The sequence below is a fragment of the Protomyctophum bolini genome, assembly GCF_963924005.1.
Source record: "Protomyctophum bolini genome assembly, chromosome: 4".
NCBI classification, from domain to species: domain Eukaryota; kingdom Metazoa; phylum Chordata; class Actinopteri; order Myctophiformes; family Myctophidae; genus Protomyctophum; species Protomyctophum bolini.
The window spans coordinates 36,825,656-36,845,024 of NC_137865.1; the positions used below are offsets into that span (position 1 = coordinate 36,825,656).

A 19,369-nucleotide genomic window follows, 5' to 3' on the forward strand; every position below is an offset into this window, starting at 1 on the left:
CGTGAGAGAAATAAGCAATCATGTCCATGGAAACGTTACAGAAGCGAATGAGTCACATCCTTAGAGTATACTCTAAGGTCACATCACACTTCAGTGTTTGTCAACCAGTGGTCCTTCCTTGAGGGGTTTCCAGGTGGTCCCCAGCGAAATTATGGCGAGTTGCATAACCAAATGGTTTCATTTTACACTCTCAAGAGTTAAATTGTTAAACATCTGCATTACGTATAGTTAAGTTAATTTACAAGAAGTCTACACAATTAGAGAATGTAGAAGAATTTTTATATTTTGATCAACGTTTGCCTGTTATCTCTCCTATGGTGCCGACATCAATACAGCATGACATTTTCTGAAAATGTGTATATTATTTAGCTTGGGGTCTGCAAGACTAAATCTCATCAAAATGGTGACGAATCCATGGAGCACTGGAGCAGTGCACTGTAGGCCAGCTGCCAGCCCATAGGCAAAGGCAATCAATGCTGTGATTGGTCACGGTACCAAGCTGTGCTTAATGGTACACGGTACACCTCAGCTATGGCTGTTCCCAGCTGGGCACCCCTCCGTGAACCATTTTAACAACACAGATATGTTTTCAGATCGGGGTCTGCAGACAAAGAAATACTAATAATATACCAGTAAGACACCCTGAGGGCGAGAAGTGGTGAGGTCGCGTGCACTCATCCGCCTGGGTAACGGCAGACTGCTGGGCAAGTGCTGGCACTTAGGCATGGGGGGTCAGATCAACATGGAATGAATTGTGTACTGGCCAGATTGATGAGGTCAGATCAACATATGGAATGTCAGAACAGGTCAGCTCCATATATGGAGAACTAAGGGTGGCAGCGGGGGCAGTGTCTTGAGTGTACAGGGTTTGTTGAGGTCTGGCCATATGGAGTGTGTCTTGAGTGTACAGGGTTTGATGAGGGCCCAGGTAGGGCCGGGCCTTAATCTTTGGGCCTGTTGAGAACTCTAGTTTTCGCCGGCTGCCGGGAGCGTCTGCACTAATAATTTTAGGGCGGGGCCGCCCCAAACTATGTAGTTTGAATGGACAGGTATCAGTCAAAAGGGAAACATCGAAGAGGAAGGACGGGTGGGGGGGGGATCGTGTCACAAGGCGTGATGGACTGACGGCCATACTGTATATGGTGACGTGTCACGAGGCGTGACGGATTGACGGCCATATATGGTGGCGTGACGGACTGACAGACAGTCAGTACAGTTTTCATATAGTAATCTGCAACCTATACAGTCGCAATACGTAGTACGCCGTGGCGAAGTTTTAGGGAACAATAGATACAAATGTATACAGTCTGCTAAACTAGGCCTACTTCATAATTGTGGGCCATCTGAAATAACCTAGGCTACAGCACTGTTTACAAGCAACTTCACAGAAAAACAAGCAAAAAGCCGCTTATAATAAGCGGACATGGCAACACTGCTCTGCACACACAGTCTGCAGCAGCCTCCCTGGGTCCCAAAGAGAAGCAATTTAGTGGCTGTGAATAGTTTTTCTGTCGCTGTCCATGGTGCCTAAGATTGTCAAAGTATGGTTCGGATACCCCCAGGGGTCTAATTGGGAGGTTTCCAGGGGGTCAGGAAAGATGAGGTAATATAGCGTGAACATTTGTTTTGACCATTAGAAACCTTACACCCTATTTTAACTTTGGATATTTGAAAATAGCAGTTCGATCGCAGGTTCGTGTTGAAGTGTTCTGAATTTCTCTGAATTGCTGCATTGCATGGTTTCCTCTGCCATCGGTGTGAATGTGTGTGTAATGGGTGAACGTAATGCACAATCGATGTAAAGCGCTTTATAAATGCACAATTTTCCATTTATATCTCCTCATTCAGTTGCTCAAAGGGCCAACGTATGACTCACACAGCACTCTCACTGTGATGCTGCCAACATTAAGAAGAAGAATGGAGCCTCAAAGCCAGGGCAGGGAGACCCCTGTCAAATAAGTGATAATGAAACCATTAAATGAGACATGTGCCAAAATTAAATGTGTAAATGAATGGCTGGAGCTGGAGCAGGTAACTGTTCCCTTGTCCATGGACCACTTACCGCTATGTATCATGTAAAGTATGGTTCGTAATGTTCTAGATCAGTGGTTTTCAACCAGATACCAGTGGAGAGTCGGTAACCAAATGGACCCTTATTAGATCTTTATCATATATAACATTATATAACGGGGATGAGCAGAGTGGCTCACAACCTCAGCCTGATGTCCTAGAAGTCTAATATCTCCCCCCGAGTCATAGGGAATTCCCTTTGGCTTAGTGGTTAAGATGTTGGCTTTCCACGAGGGAGACCCAGGTTCGAATCCTGGGTGTTACACAGACTAAATATCAGACTGGCAACTACAGTACAGCTAGTTTGAAGCTAGTGTCACCAATAGTTCTCGCATTAGGCACACTAGTACTACAAATGAACTGCATCACATTGTAGATACGCCCAGTAACAAGCACATAGGGGAGCAAGATATATACTGTGTGTGTGTGTGTGTGTGTGTGTGTGTGTGTGTGTGTGTGTGTGTGTGTGTGTGTGTGTGTGTGGTTCAAGAAAGGGACATAAAGTGAAAGGGGGAGATGACAGGCTGACTGACGACGCAACCCAACCCACGACGAATAGATTCTTTTTAACTTTTCCCCAACGTGAATTGAATAGTTTTGAAAGCTGCAGCAATGTTTTTCTTTTTACGAAATAGATTACATTCTGGATGGAAAGACAAAGGGATGAGTGAGGGTTGGACTATACCCATCCACATCCCCCCCCTACACATTACATTAAAACGAACAATGAAAATTAACTGATGATTGACAGGAGAAATCGATCAAAGAGATTCATTAAAAAATATATTTTTTGTCTTTGAATAGAAATGAGTTATATGGTGCAGCAGAGATGAAAGACCCACAGGGAGGCGAGTGCAGCACCACACTCAGGTCCATTGATGATAAAGAGGTGGGATTCTCCTGCAGGGCTTAATTAAAACTGGAATATAGAAGCCATTATCAGGCGACAAGCCGACAGCCCTTAAGGACACCATTTCAACTCTGCCTGTCTATCTGCAGCTAGTTGCAGCTACATAGCTGACTTATATGCTATGTGCTGAGTAACCAAATGCCAGCACTGAATGGCACCAATTATAGATCAGCACTCTCTACAACCGTGCTTCTCAAACCTATCCCTCAAGGACCCCCAAATTGAGTTGTATTTGGCCGCAGACTACCCACCTGAAACCGTTTTGTGCCAGGGACCACCGGAACAGACGAAGAAAAGAAAAAAGATTTGCAGTTTGCAGGTGAAAATAACTGGTTGGAATAACGTGTTCCTTACACGTGTTACTTCCAGCCGGGGAAACTTGCCCCCGTCAGGTGAAAAGAAGTGGCTTGGACTCCTCATGCATGAAGGAAGCATATGAGGTCAGTCCGTTGCTCTCCCCAGGTTGGCAGAGGGAGTGTAGAGCCCAGGATTACATTACAAAAAAAGAAAACATCTTCAAAAATAGCAGTGACGTCACTGATATGTGCATTACCAATTTTTACTGCATGGGTTTTGTGGAACTTTGGTGAAATTCTGCAATGAGTACTTTTACTTTTCAAGGTCATTTATTTGTCATTTACACAGTAGTAGGCTTGCACATGAAAAAAGTGTTCAATAAAATGCATCTATCAGAAAATACTGGGAAAAAAGTGCAGTGAATTAAAAGTGGACAGCATATTAAAAACAGTAGCATCCAGCATGTTTCAAAACAACATGGCAGCATGACATATTGTACTGTATAACAGCACAGCATGGCATAAAAACAGTAGCATCCAGCATGTATCAAAACAGCATGGCAGCATGACATATTGTACTGTATATCAGCACAGCATGGCAGAACAGCCAAAGTGCATTTATTTATTGGGCCATAGAGTTCACCAGTGTAAACCAGTGGTTTTCAACCAGTGGACCAACTGCAAAAGCAATGGAGGAGAGACTGATGGTCTGTGATGGATGGATGGATGGATGGGGCTTGGGAGAGAGATTTTGCTATAGGTTTTTGTGGTATTTAGGTCAGAGATTGTCAAAGTGGGGTCCAATATAGTAAAAGCATCATGCAGAATGTGCATTTCAAAATCATATAGTTATTGGACCACTTATTATTAACCATTGTAGCCCTATTTTATAATTCGTAAACAGCAGATTAAGCTCACAACTGAATGACGTGATTCCTCCTCCAAAAGTGGCATTTGGCATGCCACTCCACAAAAGTGGTATATTGCCACTTTTCAACGTGGCATGGATTATATTATATTATATTATATTATATTATATTATATTAGACTAGATTAGATTCATTATTGATTTAAATCTGCAAAGTAAACACATGTTTTCCAGTAATTGTTGTCTCTGAGATGTGGTTGAGCAGCAAGTAGAAAGGTTTAAATAAAAATAAAGGAAATACTCAAGTATGCCTAATGTGGAAATACCAGAATATGTACAGTAGGCTACAGTACACGAGTGAATATACTTTACCTGGCTACACCACTTTACCTTTCCACCACCACCACTGCACAAATTATTCCAAATATCTCTACAAAATGTTGACGAATGTAAAAAAAATAATAGTGTAGTTACAGCACCATCTGGTGGGCATTACCTGTACATGTGTGAGGTTCATTTATGTGGGGACTCTGAACTGAAGCCCTCTGATTGGTCAGGAAGGGCAGCCGTCGGCTGTTTTGACCACGTGACATCAAATGGCTGCCTGCATGGCTAGTAAAAGTGGTATGTGGCATGTTGTCGTTTACTATAATTAAAGTGTATTTATTTACTAAAGTTCACTAACTGCACGTTTGTGTTATCATTGCACGGTTGCTTCCAGGGTTGTTGTTTATATTAGAATATAATGGTAGACAGAATGTGGTTGTCAACCTGAGCTGCCTGACTATTCATCCCCGTTAGCTCCATGCTAAGAAATTCATCTTATTATTCCATATATTATACACAAACATTGAGCAAAGATCACTCATATGCCCTGTGTCGGACTAGGCGAGATATTCACACAATAATGAATTGAGGTCAGCTAAAGATTCATACCGGTATTCATTTGAAGGTTTCACACTGTCTGACAAGAATTTCCTCTGCACACTGGCCACTCACGTTTTCATTTCATCCCCAGCCTTCTAACTTGGGCTCATCCTTAAGCTATAGCTGCACCATCATCATGACAGTCATGTTTCAGGGCTAGCTGCACCTATAGTTGCAACACGTACCAGCCATTGACAGCCCATAGGCCTACATCCAAACAGAAAATTCCTATCTGATTAAACATTAAACTCACCAACATTGCAGCTGTACGGAAAGCTTGGTCCTCTTATCTGCAAGGTGTTCGTGTCATAAAACTATAACAAAATGTGACAAAATTTGACTGAGGGACTGCCATTGGATTTTTTTTAATTTTCGTTTTTCCATGTCATGAAAGCAGGGAATCAAATTGACATATTCAAATATTAGTGGTTCACATATTGGTGGTTCAGTTTGACCCACCAGGTTTGGAGATATGGCTTATAGAGTAATGGAAAGTATCTGGAAAAATAATCACCTGCAAGGAATTTCTTATCTGTGAAGAAATTCCTTGCAGGTGATTTTTTTTCACCTGCTGTGTTTGGAGTTTGGAAGCGCTCGTTTTCAATAACGCAACCTCCTGCTGCCTCTGTGCAATTTCAAAGCAGACCAGGTGGTACGTTGGGTGATTTCCAATGAGCGCCAACACTGAACCTGCATGGAAACTAACTCATACTGTTGTAAGTCATAACAATATGAAACAAACACTTGAGAGATGGTACAACAGCAATGTTGAGTTTAATGTTTTTTAAAACCTTTTAAAAATTATTATTTATTTTTACATAAATATTCTCATTCTGGGCCGGGTACCGGAGAAAAGTTAGAGAACTACTGCTCTAAATGTAGTCATTTCTGATTTAGGGTTCATGTGGTTGATAACTACTGCATTGACTGCAGGTGACACAGGTGGACAGGACAGCATTCTGGAGCCCCTGTGTTTCCCCGATGAAGAAGCAGCCAGCAGCAGCGGTCTGGATGAGGAGGTGGTGGTGGTGTGTGTCCTCTGCCCTGAATCTGCTCCGTTGTCCCACAAGGAGCGTCTCCTCAAACATCTGGTTCTGGAGCACAAGCTGGTCATCTCTGACGTCAAGCTCATAGCAGACTTCCCAAAGTAAAACACACACACACTAACATGGCTTTCCTCTCCGTCTCACTCAAAACAACAATTTCCATACATTTGATCTTTTAACTAATTTTGGAATCCCCGGACCCCACTTTGAGAAGTGTTCAGATATTGGCATATATTCTGTATATTTTAGTGCACTTTTTTCTGCTCCATCAGGTACATGGTTTACTGGAAGGGCAGATTCTTAGAACAACCCCTGACAGATTTCTGCAGTGTGATAAAGACCAACTCTGAAGGGCCTGTTGGTAAGTAATGGTCATGGATTACAGTTCTTCTATTCATACTCCAGTTTTAGGTCATAAGGTGACCACTAAAACGGTGGTTTTACTTAGAGATGTGTTGTGTTGGGGTGAGTCGCTTATCACCGCAACGTGACGTCATGTTTTCGGCGGTCACCTTATCTAGGACTATGAATAAGGCTTCAGTCGCCACGACTAATTTCAGTCATTAGGAAGCATGTCGCGCACTGAAAGAAGCCCATCTACAAGCACACGACTCGTGTTGTGAGCCATTTTAATGGCTGTGAGCGGCTTGTGACAAGAGTACAGTACGTGTGTGAGTTGTACCAATATCAACCAGTGATTGGTTGGTACTGTACAGTATGTGTGTGGATTGTACCAATACCAACCAGTGATTGGTTGTCTTCGCAGACATACAGGAACATTACTTCCTGCTCTGTGATGTCCTGCCTGAAGACAGAGGCCTGAGAGAGCAGCTCCAACAGAAGAGACTGGTGAGCATTATTATTATTATTATTATTCATGGTTTCAAGTTCTCACTTGCCACGACTGTTTTCAGTCATTTGGATTCCATAGAAGCCAGCATGTGGTGTCTTCTATGGAAGCATGTTGCACACCGAAAATAGCCGATTTACAAGTAGATGGTTATTAGTTATTTTAATTAAGAATATCAAAGAGTATAAGTGGTTAAACTCTTCAGAACTTAGAAGCATCTTCCATGAACATGAATCATCACTGTCTAGTCTAGTGGGCATGTAACGATTCACTCAACTCACCATACGATTCAAATCACGATACAATTTATTTTAAACACAATTACTTTCCAAAAATATTTTTTTCCCTTCTTATACAAATCCAATATGTATGTAATATATATTTGTTTTACAATACTGTTTTCTCTTATTTTATTTGCAGTACACTAGTACAGACATGACTGACATGAAATAACATTATTTATTATTACATTTATTTAAATTTTGAATCGATTTACTCTGGCCATGCACAGGTGGAGATTCTAGAGCAGCAGCAGAGAGAGCGAGATGACACAGTTTTTCAGCGCGTCTGCATGTTCTGCAGCGAGGACTTCAGTGGAAACAGGTCTGCCAGCGGATCTACAAGCTCACGACACCTAGCATTGATGCTACGTGTCGTGAGCGTGTAGGTCTGCTATTTAAAATAAATCGTTTGCGTCATTTCTCCTTATGGGGGTCCTTGGCAGAAAGTCCTTTCAAGATGGCGGTTCTGCGGCCAAATACAAATACATTTTGGGCTATATTTATTTACTCATTTTACTGACGCACTACACTGTCTCTCTGCATTTGATGTATGTGTTTATTGTAAGTCGCTCTGGTTAAGAGTATCTGCTAAGTCAGTGGATATTCAACCTTTTTCATTTCAAGGTCCATTTGGAATTTGAGCCACTGACCACCATGTGATGACATTTAACCTCTCAGACCAAAACGTAGTAGATTTTGTTAGGAGTGATACAGTAACAGGCAAACGTTGATTAAATTAACAATTCTTCTACATTATCTAATTGTGTAAACTTAAAATGCAGATGTTTAACAAAAATGTAACTTGAGAGCGTAAAATGAAACCAAATGTTCCCTTACAGTCCTTTGGTTTCATTTTACACTCATAATTTAGCTGGGACCACCTGGAACCTCCGCAAGGACCACTGGTTGAGAACCACTGTGCTAAATGCCTAAATTGTTCTTTGACTCATTGCAGATCCACGTTGCTCAACCACATGGCCAGGGAGCACTCCTTCAGCATCGGGCTGCCAGACAACATTGTGTACTGCATAGAGTTTCTGGACACGCTACAGAGCAAGCTGGACAGGTAACTATGAGTAATTCTTTTTTTTTTTAGTATTCTTAAGTGAGTTGCGAGCCCCCACATTGTTCTAAGAATGAGTTCCTGGACACGCTACAGAGCAAGCTAGACGTAAGCTAGGTAAGAATCAGCAGGAGTTTTGCAATAAAAGGCAAACCTTGTATGGTGGTTCCATCTTAGCACAATGTATTTTCTGGCAAATGCATATTAATTTGGTGGTCCTTGACGTGTGTGTGCTTGTGTCAGTCTACAGTGTCTGTACTGTGAGAAGACATTCAGAGATAAAACCACGCTGAAGGATCACATGAGGAAGAAAGCACACCGCCGCATCAACGCCAACAACCCCCAGTACGACCGCTTCTATGTCATCAACTACCTGGTAGGCCTGGCAGCATTATTACACCCGATTATTGCAGGTAATCATTAGAATCGTTTCCATTCATCCGTGTAAAAATAGCTGGATTTATGTGGAGTGCCGCATTTTGAGCACCCATTTATCAACTGCTCACTACATTTATCTGCTCACTTATTGGTGTCATCACTTCAATTCCACTTCTTTATGCTGCATTCTCTCTCCTGATTGGATAAAATTGGGTATCCCGTCCTGTAAAGTGTTGCCAGGGAGAGTCACTGAACAAACACTAGATTACTGTAGCAATGATTACTATCACAATAGAGGAGCTGTTTTTTGTGACAAACAAATCACCCCCTACAACAAATCTAATGGGCTCCCCATCATTCAGGAGCTTGGAAAGACCTGGGAGGAAGTCCAGTCTGAGGATGACCGCGAGATGGTTGATGACGAAGACGAGTAAGTTCTACAACTCTTAACCACTGGTAGAGGCGGTCCTTCTCTAGCGCGCTGAGCTTGTGGAGACATCTCTGACATTATGAAAGCATTGTCGAGCGATCAAATAAGACATTTTGCGTCAAAGCCGCTGTGTATGGTCGGAGCTCATTAATGTCTTCGATCTCCTCAGTGATTGGTCAGACTGGCAGGCTCATCCGGTGTGTGCAGTGTGTCTGTTCTGCGAACACCAGTCTGAAACCATGGACAAGATCTACACACACATGCAGGTACAGTATACACACACAATACACGAATGTAATGTATGGTTGAAGTACAGTATGTAGTGTGCTTTAAGAGCAAAATGGCCGCTGTGTGAATATGATCATTTTCTGCTTCCTTGTCTTTTTAGAACGTTCATGGTTTTGACCTCCAAGGGTTGAGAACTGAGCTCAGTGAGTAATACATGTTCTGGATTGATCTGACATTGTTGTAACTTACAGAATGCTGTCAATTTTCAGAAAACACAGCCAGCTATCCTTTATTGTGCCGTTTAATGTCTATGAACAGGGGGAACTGATTAACTTCTTTATAGGGGTGCAACAGTTAATCAAATGGGTTATGGTTATCAATCGTTAATCTAATTACAACACTATTTTGGGGCATTTTATATGAAAAGTTTTCAGAACATTAAAAAAGAAAAGTATAGCCGATATCATCTCTGTCGGGTGGAAACCTCATTTTATGCCAAAACCGTTTTCAGGATTCAAATTCAAAAACATCAAAAGTAGGTCTACACGATCAAAATGCATAGTGCTGCACTTTTCATCTTTTGTCACTTGTGTGACGCTGTAGTATTTTTAAGTAGAAAAAAATAGGAAAAAAGTTATGCCCAACAGCAGCACTATACATGCTCTTCTAGAATAATATGTGGTCATTACTTTCCTGCGTTCAACAACCCCAGATCTCAAGTTCTACCAGCAAGTCAAGCTGGTGAACTACATCCGACGAGAGATCCACCAGTGTCGCTGCTACGGCTGCCAGGAGAGGTTTGTCTCCAAAGCCGAAGCCCTGCGTCACATCATGGACTCTGGTCACGTCATGAAGCTGCCGCAGATATCTGCGTGGGACCAACCTCAGTGAGTTCAGTACATTTGGAAAAAGTAGTAGTGTCACCAGTGTTGATTTTGATACCAAATTTTAGTTTTAGTCATAGTCTCTTGAATAGTTTATTTAATTTTAGTCACCTGGAATGTTTTAGTCTACTAAATATCATAAGATTCTATTCGACTAAAATGTATTTTAGTGGGCCTTGATGCCGTCATAATGACTGACTTTACACTTTACACTGAAAATAGCAGATGCAACCAAGTGTAAAATGACTTAGTGGATCTCTTGTCCACTAGTCCCTTCCTAACATTTTAGTCTAGTTTTTATTTGTTGACAATCGTCTTAGTTTTCATTTAGTTGACAAAATCAACACTGCGTGTCACGAATCGACACGTTTTGAGCTTGTGGATCTGCTTCTTTTGCCGTTTTTGAATTTGAATCCTGAAAAGTATGCGGTTTCCACCGGACAGAGACCATTATGTTGTTTGACCACAGTGGTGGACCGACAGAGCCGTCCTTAGAGCCCTGTCCCTTCTATAAACGACTATAAACTGAAATGTGTGCTGTTATTCTTAAACAGATTTCTTTACACCCTGCTCATGGAACTAATCCATCAGCATTGATCTCCCAGTGTGGACTTGCTTGTTCAGGCTGTATTTAGTAGTGCTCCGGTATTGATTGTTGAGCTTTTCTCTGGCCTACGCACCAAACACTTAAGTGCACTCCTGTAGGCTCAGTGTCCCAGCCATTACTACTGTTTCACTGCTGCATCAACCAAAGTCTAATTCCTGCTCTTGTCTAATACTCTATACGAAGCCTTGAATTAATGGAAATTTGCTTTGGTTGCATTCCTGAGCAATAATTCAGTAGGAGACTACTTGAGCATACTACAGCATCACACTAAAGCATCTACAGGCTTGAAATATGGCACAAAGTGACATTTTTAGCTTGTAGATCTGTTACTTTTGCATTTGAATCCTGAGCATACTTTATGTATGAGGTTTCCACCCGACAGACGATACAATGTGTAAGCTCCTCTCGCTCTCCGCAGATACTTCTTCCCCACCTATGAGAACGACGCTCTGCTCTGTGGCCTGTCGGACAGCGACAGTGACAGTGAGGGCACAGCGCCCCGCAGGGGTGGAGACGTGCCCGTCTTTGCAGAGGACATGACCAACCTGAGGGTCCTAAAGCAGACCAGCGTCCTCAACCAACTCCTGAAGAACAGAGGCCCGTACAACTAGAACCAACTCCTGAAGAACAGAGGCCCGTACAACTAGAACCAACTCCTGAAGAACAGAGGCCCATACAACTAGAACCAACTCCTGAAGAACAGAGGCCTGTACAACTAGAACCAACTCCTGAAGAACAGAGGCCCATACAACTACAACCAACTCCTGAAGAACAGAGGCCCGTACAACTAGAACCAACTCCTGAAGAACAGAGGCCCATACAACTAGAACCAACTCCTGAAGAACAGAGGCCCGTACAACTAGAACCAACTCCTGAAGAACAGAGGCCCATACAACTAGAACCAACTCCTGAAGAACAGAGGCCCGTACAACTAGAACCAACTCCTGAAGAACAGAGGCCCATACAACTAGAACCAACTCCTGAAGAACAGAGGCCCGTACAACTAGAACCTTTTTTTGCATGATTTGACTGAGAAATTGGCAGTCGAATCAGTCTGACTACATAATCTGCTTAACACAATTAGCCCCGGGATTCCTTAAAAATAGGAGCTCTGAGGTGCCGGGAAGACATGGCCGCTTTTACTCTGAAAAAGCCCTTCTGTTTTCCGGAAAAAAACAGATGTTTAGCTTGCTTACTTTTCTCTCGTTTTAATATTATCGCTAAATATTCCATCGCGTTCTTATTTTGAATGAGAGGCAGCTGAGAAGTCAGAAATGAAGAGCTTAGTATATCCATCAGATCAAAACCACGGAGAGCGCTCTAGATTACGAGAGACGAGGCATTCTTTCTGCCGTGGTACACTAGGAAGTAACCGGGACCGCTGGTGAACGAAGAGGTGGCCGTGGGGTCTAACAAAAATTCAGAATATTATTCTCTCGCCTAATATCATTGAAGATGCGCTAGGACGTGTACACACATCCTTTGAATCAGTCGGTTGGATTCCCTAGGACGTGTGGACGGAAACTGTTAACATAAAACACACAATGGAGTATAATTCCCTTTGGCTGTGGGGGGTGCTTAATGTCTAAAATAAAACTTATACTTGCTTGGTTTCTCCCAATAAATCATGATATAGGCCTATCCTATTTCTTTCAAACTTTGTAATAATTAGGTCAACTCTAAGTCGAATCATGCAAAAAAAACATTGACCAGTAGTCGACTATTGGACTAATTGAGGTCAGGCCTATTCTGAACCATCTCCTGAAGAACAAAGGCCTGCCGTTTTCACGATTTTGTGAAAGCTTTCGGGAAGAATAGCTTACGTTATGATTTTGTGCAACATGCTTTCAAATGTCAGGACTACTTCAAACAGACTAGGCCTATCCAAATCATCACAAAACACATGCCTGTCAGTCTGTCACACAACTGGCCTGAATAAAAAACTGAATTGCAACGTATGAACTAATTGTATCAAAACATCATGAAATGTGACATATGCAGAACATTGTCAAATATATATTTTAATAAATGTTGATCATATCAGTTAATGTCCTACTGTAGTTGTTGGTACGGTACACATGAACTCATGTCCCAGATTCATAAATTTTTATGTTCCCTGGCTATTTCTCAATCTTTGTGCTCTTTGCTGGCGTCACACAGTCAGGTTTTGTGATCTTAGCTGGACTCGTACCGTCTGGTTTGGTGCTCTTGGCTGGGGTCACACTTTCAGGTTTGGTGCTCTTTGCTGGGGTCACATTGTCTGTCTTTGTGCTCTTTGCTGGGGCCATGTCTTCTGGTTTGGTGCTCTTGGCTGGGGTCACAGTGTCAGGTTTGGTGCTCTTGGCTGGGGTGAGGTTTTGGGAGGTCTTCCCCAGGGCCACCTGTCTGATGGTGGCGCCAAACTGCAGCGTGCTCAGAGTCTCCCCCACGTTGTTCTCGTCTGGACTGACATTCACAAACACACAGCACTGCAGAGACAAAACCACATCATACGTCAGTGCTCACTGCTGGGCAACTAACTGAAACTATATTGAAACCTATATTTAGAACTCATGTTGGTTAATAAATAATCAAAGAAGGTTTTTTAAAATGATTTAACATTTCTTTGCCCTCAGGAATCACTGTTGTGATTGCTTCGCTCCATGAGGGAGGGATTACTCCCTCCTTGAGAGTAAAATTGATTTAACATTTCTTATATATCAACAGTAGTATTTTGTTTTATAATTGACTAAATCACTTAGTCTGACCATTAACAGTACAATCTTAATATAGAGCGTTGCAGTTCCGCCCGACGAGCGGCCTGGAAGACAATTTCCAATACATTTTTCGTTTCAGAAAGTATTTATTTAAAGACCTTTACGCCTCGGACAAAGCCAACTCGGATCATGACATTGACAACAAACCAAACAAATAATTAGAAGAAAAAAAACACTTTGTTATTCTTTTTTCTAATTATTAGTTCAGCCCAAAATGTTTAGTTTATTGTCATGAGTTGTCACGATCCGAGTTGGCTTTGTCCGAGACTTAAAGTCTTTCTGAAACATCTATGGGAAATTCTCTTCCCGGGCCGCTCGTCGTCATGAAAGGGGGCACGACTGCGATGCTCTCTATTGGCTCAGCAGCAGATTTGAACTAAACGCATTGGGAAGGTGCCGTGCTGCTGAGCCAATGAAACGGCACAGTTAACGGGAATGCCACCTTTTATATTTTGAAAACCTGAGACTACAGTCCTGCCCGGAGCCGATTAATGGCAATGTTTGAGTGGTACTGCCGTACCTTTGCGTCTCCGCTGAGGCAGGGCTGCAGCAGGTGTGTGAGTTTGGAGTTCCTGAAGGGAACGTGGAGGGCATTACACCTCAGAGCACTGAACACCTGCAGGGGAAGAAATACACATGTGAACCACATCATCAACCCTAATGTCCCTTTTCTGGGTATGTCATAACAGGGCAACATTGGGGGAAAATAGCATCTCTTTCTGATTATGGTTGGATTTCTTATTTATAAGAATCAAATCTCGTAAAAGGGCCTTTTAGCCCGGGACCCAAACTAGAGAAAATAGCAGATCGGCTATTTTCACTATACTTCTTCAACATTTGTTTTCTAATTTATGGAATTTTACTTTTTTTTCATGAAATTACTGGAGGAAATTCACAAAAACATTAGCTTTTTTGTGGAATGTTTTGAAATAAACTAAATGTAGGAAACAAAAAAGGGACCCATACGTGACCCAGAAATGGCTGGGGCTATACAGTACCTGTCCCAGTGCTGTGAGGGATTTGTTGATAGCGGCAGCCTCCACCAGTCTCTGGCCCTTGGCCTCGGTCTTGGAGATGCGTTCAGAGCCCGCCAGGTCACACAGCGTCAGGGTGCCACGTGACGTCACCCCTGACACGCTGTCCAGCCCCTCCACCGTCAGCGTCACCACCAGGTGAGAGCGGGAACTGAGGAGGAACATTAAGAAAGACGTTTGTCAAGCACAGTGACACTAGTCACCATAGTGATAGAGGTTTGGGTTGGGTGGTTTGGGTTTATTATTTGCACACACAAGGACAAAAAATTACAACAGTATTTGAAATGTGCAGGAGAGGTATGATGTAATGATGCACGATATAATCGGTAACGTATAGAAATCTGCTATATCGGCAATAAAAATGCCATCAGTATCGGATCGGTCTCAAAATAATCCAGATTATTTTCACAGATATTGACAATAATAATGTGACCATCAATGGCTTTGTACTCACAGAGCAGCCAGTCTGCCTGTCACTGTTTTCTTATTTGTTTTGTGTAGTTCTACTGTTTGAAGGCAGCATAGGCATTTTTCTAAAGTGTCTAGTACCTCTAGTCTAGAAATAAAGTCAAATACGATCTTTAGGAGAAATAAACTTTACTTTTAATTTGTGCTCATCTCATTCAGTAGTGAAAACAGACACTTGGAAAAAGAGTACATTGATTGATTGATTGATTGATTGATTGATTGATTGATTGATTAACAGGCTTTGGGCCAAGCACCTAGGGCCTAGACTTGTTTCCATTGTGATCCTCTGTATAATATCGGAATCGATCGGTATCGGCAGATGACCCTGCAAATAAACAGATCGGTCATCATTTCATAATCCTGCACCCCTAGTATGTATATATATTGTGCTTATACATAGACCTCCCCTAGAAAGAGAGAAAATACATCTAATCAGTTTAACCTGTAAAAAAAAATTAAGCTAAGAATTAAGAGGACAGTAACAATAATAGACAGATTTTACAATGCTTTTTAGTCATTTATTTTAAACAAAATCAGGTCCAGAGGCTTGGACCTTGGTATCCAACTGTAAATTGGCCTTGTGTAGTCCTGAAACAAAGCCACATGAAGATCAAAAGATATTCTTGTAGGATAGTTGTGTACCAAAACAGAAACTTGTAGAGAAAGTGTATGCATGTATGTATGTATTTCCTAGCCATTTTATTTGAGATGATACTGTACATGATTTCTAACAATTATGTTTTTCATCAATAAGAACAGTAATCTTAGTAACTAACTACACATATAGTCCTAAATGGAACTAGTCCAACCGGTGAGGTATCTTGCTCCCTTGCGCCCAACAAATTAGAAATTAATAATCCATCCATCCATCCTCACCTCTCTATATTCATCTTGGTCGATGCGATCTTCCTGTTCTTCTGTCCCGTCTCCATTACGTTCAGTATGTCCGCCTCCGCGTTGACTTCCACCTGCGTCAGGCCGGGGACAGAGATAGATTTGCCCTGAGCACGGATGTCCAGCGTACCGCCGGACGTTTTGGTCAGGAGGTCGTTCAGGCTGTCGTTATAGATCTCCAACATGGAGATCTGAAAAAGAAAATAGAAAGGTGTTGTACATTTGAGAGTGCTACAATTAACTGCTTTCAACCAGTGGTGGAAATTAACATTTACTCAAGTACTGTACAAAGGACAATTTTGAGGTACTTTTACTTTACTAGAGTATTTCCAATTTTCAATACTTTTACTTCTACTCCACTACATTTCAGAGACAAATGTACTTTTACTCCACGAATAATACATTTATATTCTGTAGGGAACAATTTGGACTGAGGCCGATTCTAAAAACACCTTCTAAATCCTGAAGGATAAAGTTTTTTGAGAAACTTCAAATATTTATATAGCAGCAACAAACATTTAGATTTTTTTAATATTGTGCATGGGTACTGTACAGAACCCAGAAGGGGTAGCCTGGGTTCCAGCCTGATTCGCTGCACTAATCTGAAATGTCACTGCGAAGTGACATTTCAGACCCGCGGAACGCAGCAAGGCAGGCTGGAACCAAGGCTACAAAAGGGGTTCCCACCCTGAATGGGTTAAAAAAATATATATATACAATAATAATAATAATAATTATTATTATTATTATTGTTATTAGCATTAATAGCAGATCTACAAGCTGCTTGAAGATAGAGCTTAAAGGGTGCATTATGTGATACACAATTCTTTGTATTTAGTTTGTGTATAAATAACTATATTGTGATAGTAATCATTGCTACAGAGTGTTTGTTCAGTGTTTGTGCACTCCATCTATCCCCAGCTCTTTAGTAAATTGAATTTGACAGTTTTAGGATACCGATTTCATCCAATCACAAAACTCATATAGGATAAACAAGTCAAATTGGACGTGACAAGATTAAAAAAAGGGATTACATCGGTATACCAACCAGAAGATTATTATTATTTTTATTTATTTTTTATCCCATGATTTTAGCAAACAATTTCTTTCACCCAGTGTCTTATCTATTCTAATGTAATCCTGGGCCCTACTCCCTCTGCCAACCTGGGGAGAGCAATGGACTGACATTTAACGTCAACTTTTTCATAACAAAAGGTCATGGTGGTACAAATCACTTTCCAATGGTGTTGTTCATGTGAGAGAATACCTTCAGAGTATACGTGATCTTCTCTTTTTCTGCACAAATGCGCACAAGTTCTCGTACAGACCTGAGGAAGCCGGGCGCGCATGCACACACACACACACACACACACACACACACACACACACACACACACACACACACACACACACACACGAACACACAGGTAACCTTAAACGACATAAACAGGCTCATGTTGCATATCTGCTTCTGGAGGAGCCCAAGTTGAACATACAGTACTGTGTGTAGCAGACCTACAAGCCCACAACGCGGAACAGATGCATGGTGTTGTGGGCTTCTAGATCAAGGCACCGTTACACGACGAAGCATGCAGTGAGATCATGGCCTTTTCACAAGCCTTAAGAAATGAAACCTTAGCTTGCCTCTGTCTCTGTGTAAGCCGAGTCCGTCCCTCCTTCACACAGCCACTGATAACATATTGATGCCCTGTCGCCAGAAAGCACAACCTATAATCTGCTACAATTAGTGCATGTCGCTTATCCTTCAACTATTCTTACGGGTTCTCAACTTCTCATGGGTCATTGGTCTGTCTGTTCACGGTTCATGTCCTAACAGGGCAACCAGACTATAGTAATTGCCTGACTTTATTATTTATAGAGTAACCTCCAAAAGTTTGCCAGACTACTTGTCCCACAGTTTTTGTGGCATGCACTCGTGCCATATGTCAAATCAGGCTCCCTGTGAGGTCATGTGGGTCAATACATCATCATCAGGCTGTACTTAGCGAGCTACTCAAGCCCACACTGTTGCTTCAGGAACAGTATTTTTTGTGGGCTTGAGTAGCGAGCATCTTTATTCCCGGGCCCATTTCCCTGCTGGTCTGTGACGTCATGTGGGTCAACCAATAGGATGTGGCTCAATACATTATCGATGTATTACCAAGTATATAGTAGGGAGCTACTACAATAGTCCTATCTGATTGCATTAAACAACGTTAAACAATGTTAAACTCACTTTTCCACTCCATTTGTCACAGATGGGGCAGCAGAGGGTACACTGGGTTCCCCCCCTCCTGCTCCCATCTGGGAGCTCACAGGCAGACTCCATGCTCCGGCCACCAAACGGCCTGGCCAATCAGCGGCAGCTAGAGGCGGGATCAAGGCATACATCCTACAGTCCTGCCCCATCTGGCGGAGTCAGGTTTAGTTAGGAGGGACCGCCAGAGAAAAAGATTTGTGTTTTTTGTATTTTTCCAAATATTTAAAAAAATAGCAGTGTACAAGCTTGGAGCGCTGCAGCATGGTGCAAGTCTATTCATTGTATAGGCCTACTGGCTGCATCCAGGCACCGTGTTTAGAATTCAAATTATTGGCCCTCATCAGTAGGCTACAGACAGTCGCTTTCTTTTCACATTACATGAACAACATTTTTATGTTATGACTGAGTATTGTTCTAATGAAAACAGAATTAAAAATTCTGTCTGATGACCATTGGCATTATCCTCCTCCTTACTGCTGTGCTGCTATGACAGCTGAATTTCACTCAGATCGATAAAGGTCTGTCTAGTATCCATGGTCTGAGTTGGATTGAGTGTTTGTGCTCTCTAGTAATAAGGGATAAAATCACAGCCATGTGAAGTGAGTGGTGAATCAAAATCAACACTGAACAGAGGTTCTAACCTGATGTTGACTCCGGGGTTGTCGTCGCTGGTACCCATCATGGTGTAGGTCTTTCCAGAGCCCGTCTGACCGTACGCCAGTATGCAAACGTTATATCCATCCACACAGGAGGTGATTATCGGCAGGGTCCCTTCAAACACCTCTTCCTGCAAAGGAGAAAACCAGTGGTGGAAAAAGTACTCGTATTTTTGTATTTAACCCTAGAACACTAAACACCAGTGATTTTCCCCAGACAATTATATTTTTGTTATTTTCATTTTGCTGTCATCTGAGGTGGGTGGGTCTTTCAGTACCTTCATGATGCTCAATGTCATCATAGAGGTATGTTTGTTTCCCTGCCCACATCCCTGTTTTTTTCTACTAGCAGGTGTTTGGTTGAATTTCACCCTTGTTTAGTGATAATCCCTAAATCCCATATACACCCACAATGGGCCTTTTTCTTTCTTTCACTGAACCATTCTCACATGTCCCAGGAATG

At 42.1% G+C, this 19,369-nt stretch overlaps 1 protein-coding gene across 3 annotated transcripts; it reads left to right on the plus strand.

Moving 5' to 3' along the window:
• The first annotated feature begins 4,714 nt into the window (after positions 1–4,714).
• On the plus strand, positions 4,715–11,595 carry znf277 (zinc finger protein 277). 3 transcript variants are annotated; one of them, XM_080761423.1, is made up of 12 exons: positions 4,715–4,768; positions 6,014–6,218; positions 6,390–6,478; positions 6,884–6,966; positions 7,479–7,570; positions 8,204–8,314; positions 8,555–8,687; positions 9,052–9,119; positions 9,289–9,385; positions 9,508–9,550; positions 10,060–10,234; positions 11,257–11,595. In XM_080761423.1, exons 1-12 carry the CDS (start codon positions 4,741–4,743, stop codon positions 11,447–11,449), a joined length of 1,317 nt encoding a protein of 438 aa, XP_080617549.1. In that variant the 5' UTR covers positions 4,715–4,740; the 3' UTR covers positions 11,450–11,595. The 3 variants fall into 3 exon arrangements, with proteins under 3 accessions (XP_080617549.1, XP_080617550.1, XP_080617551.1); XM_080761424.1 differs by having other exon boundaries at positions 4,749–4,768; positions 6,005–6,218; XM_080761425.1 differs by lacking the exon at positions 4,715–4,768 and adding an exon at positions 5,686–5,787.
• The last annotated feature ends 7,774 nt before the right edge of the window (positions 11,596–19,369 follow it).

What these genes read in the sequence shown, in the direction of transcription:
- znf277 (XM_080761423.1), top strand. Translation starts at nt 4,741, where the DNA reads ATGGCTGCCTGCATGGCTAGTAAAAGTG. An exon ending in CTCATAGCAGACTTCCCAAA is followed by an intron (nt 6,219 to 6,389) that starts GTAAAACACACA and finishes CTGCTCCATCAG; the next exon opens with GTACATGGTTTACTGGAAGG. An exon ending in AGATCTACACACACATGCAG is followed by an intron (nt 9,386 to 9,507) that starts GTACAGTATACA and finishes TTGTCTTTTTAG; the next exon opens with AACGTTCATGGTTTTGACCT.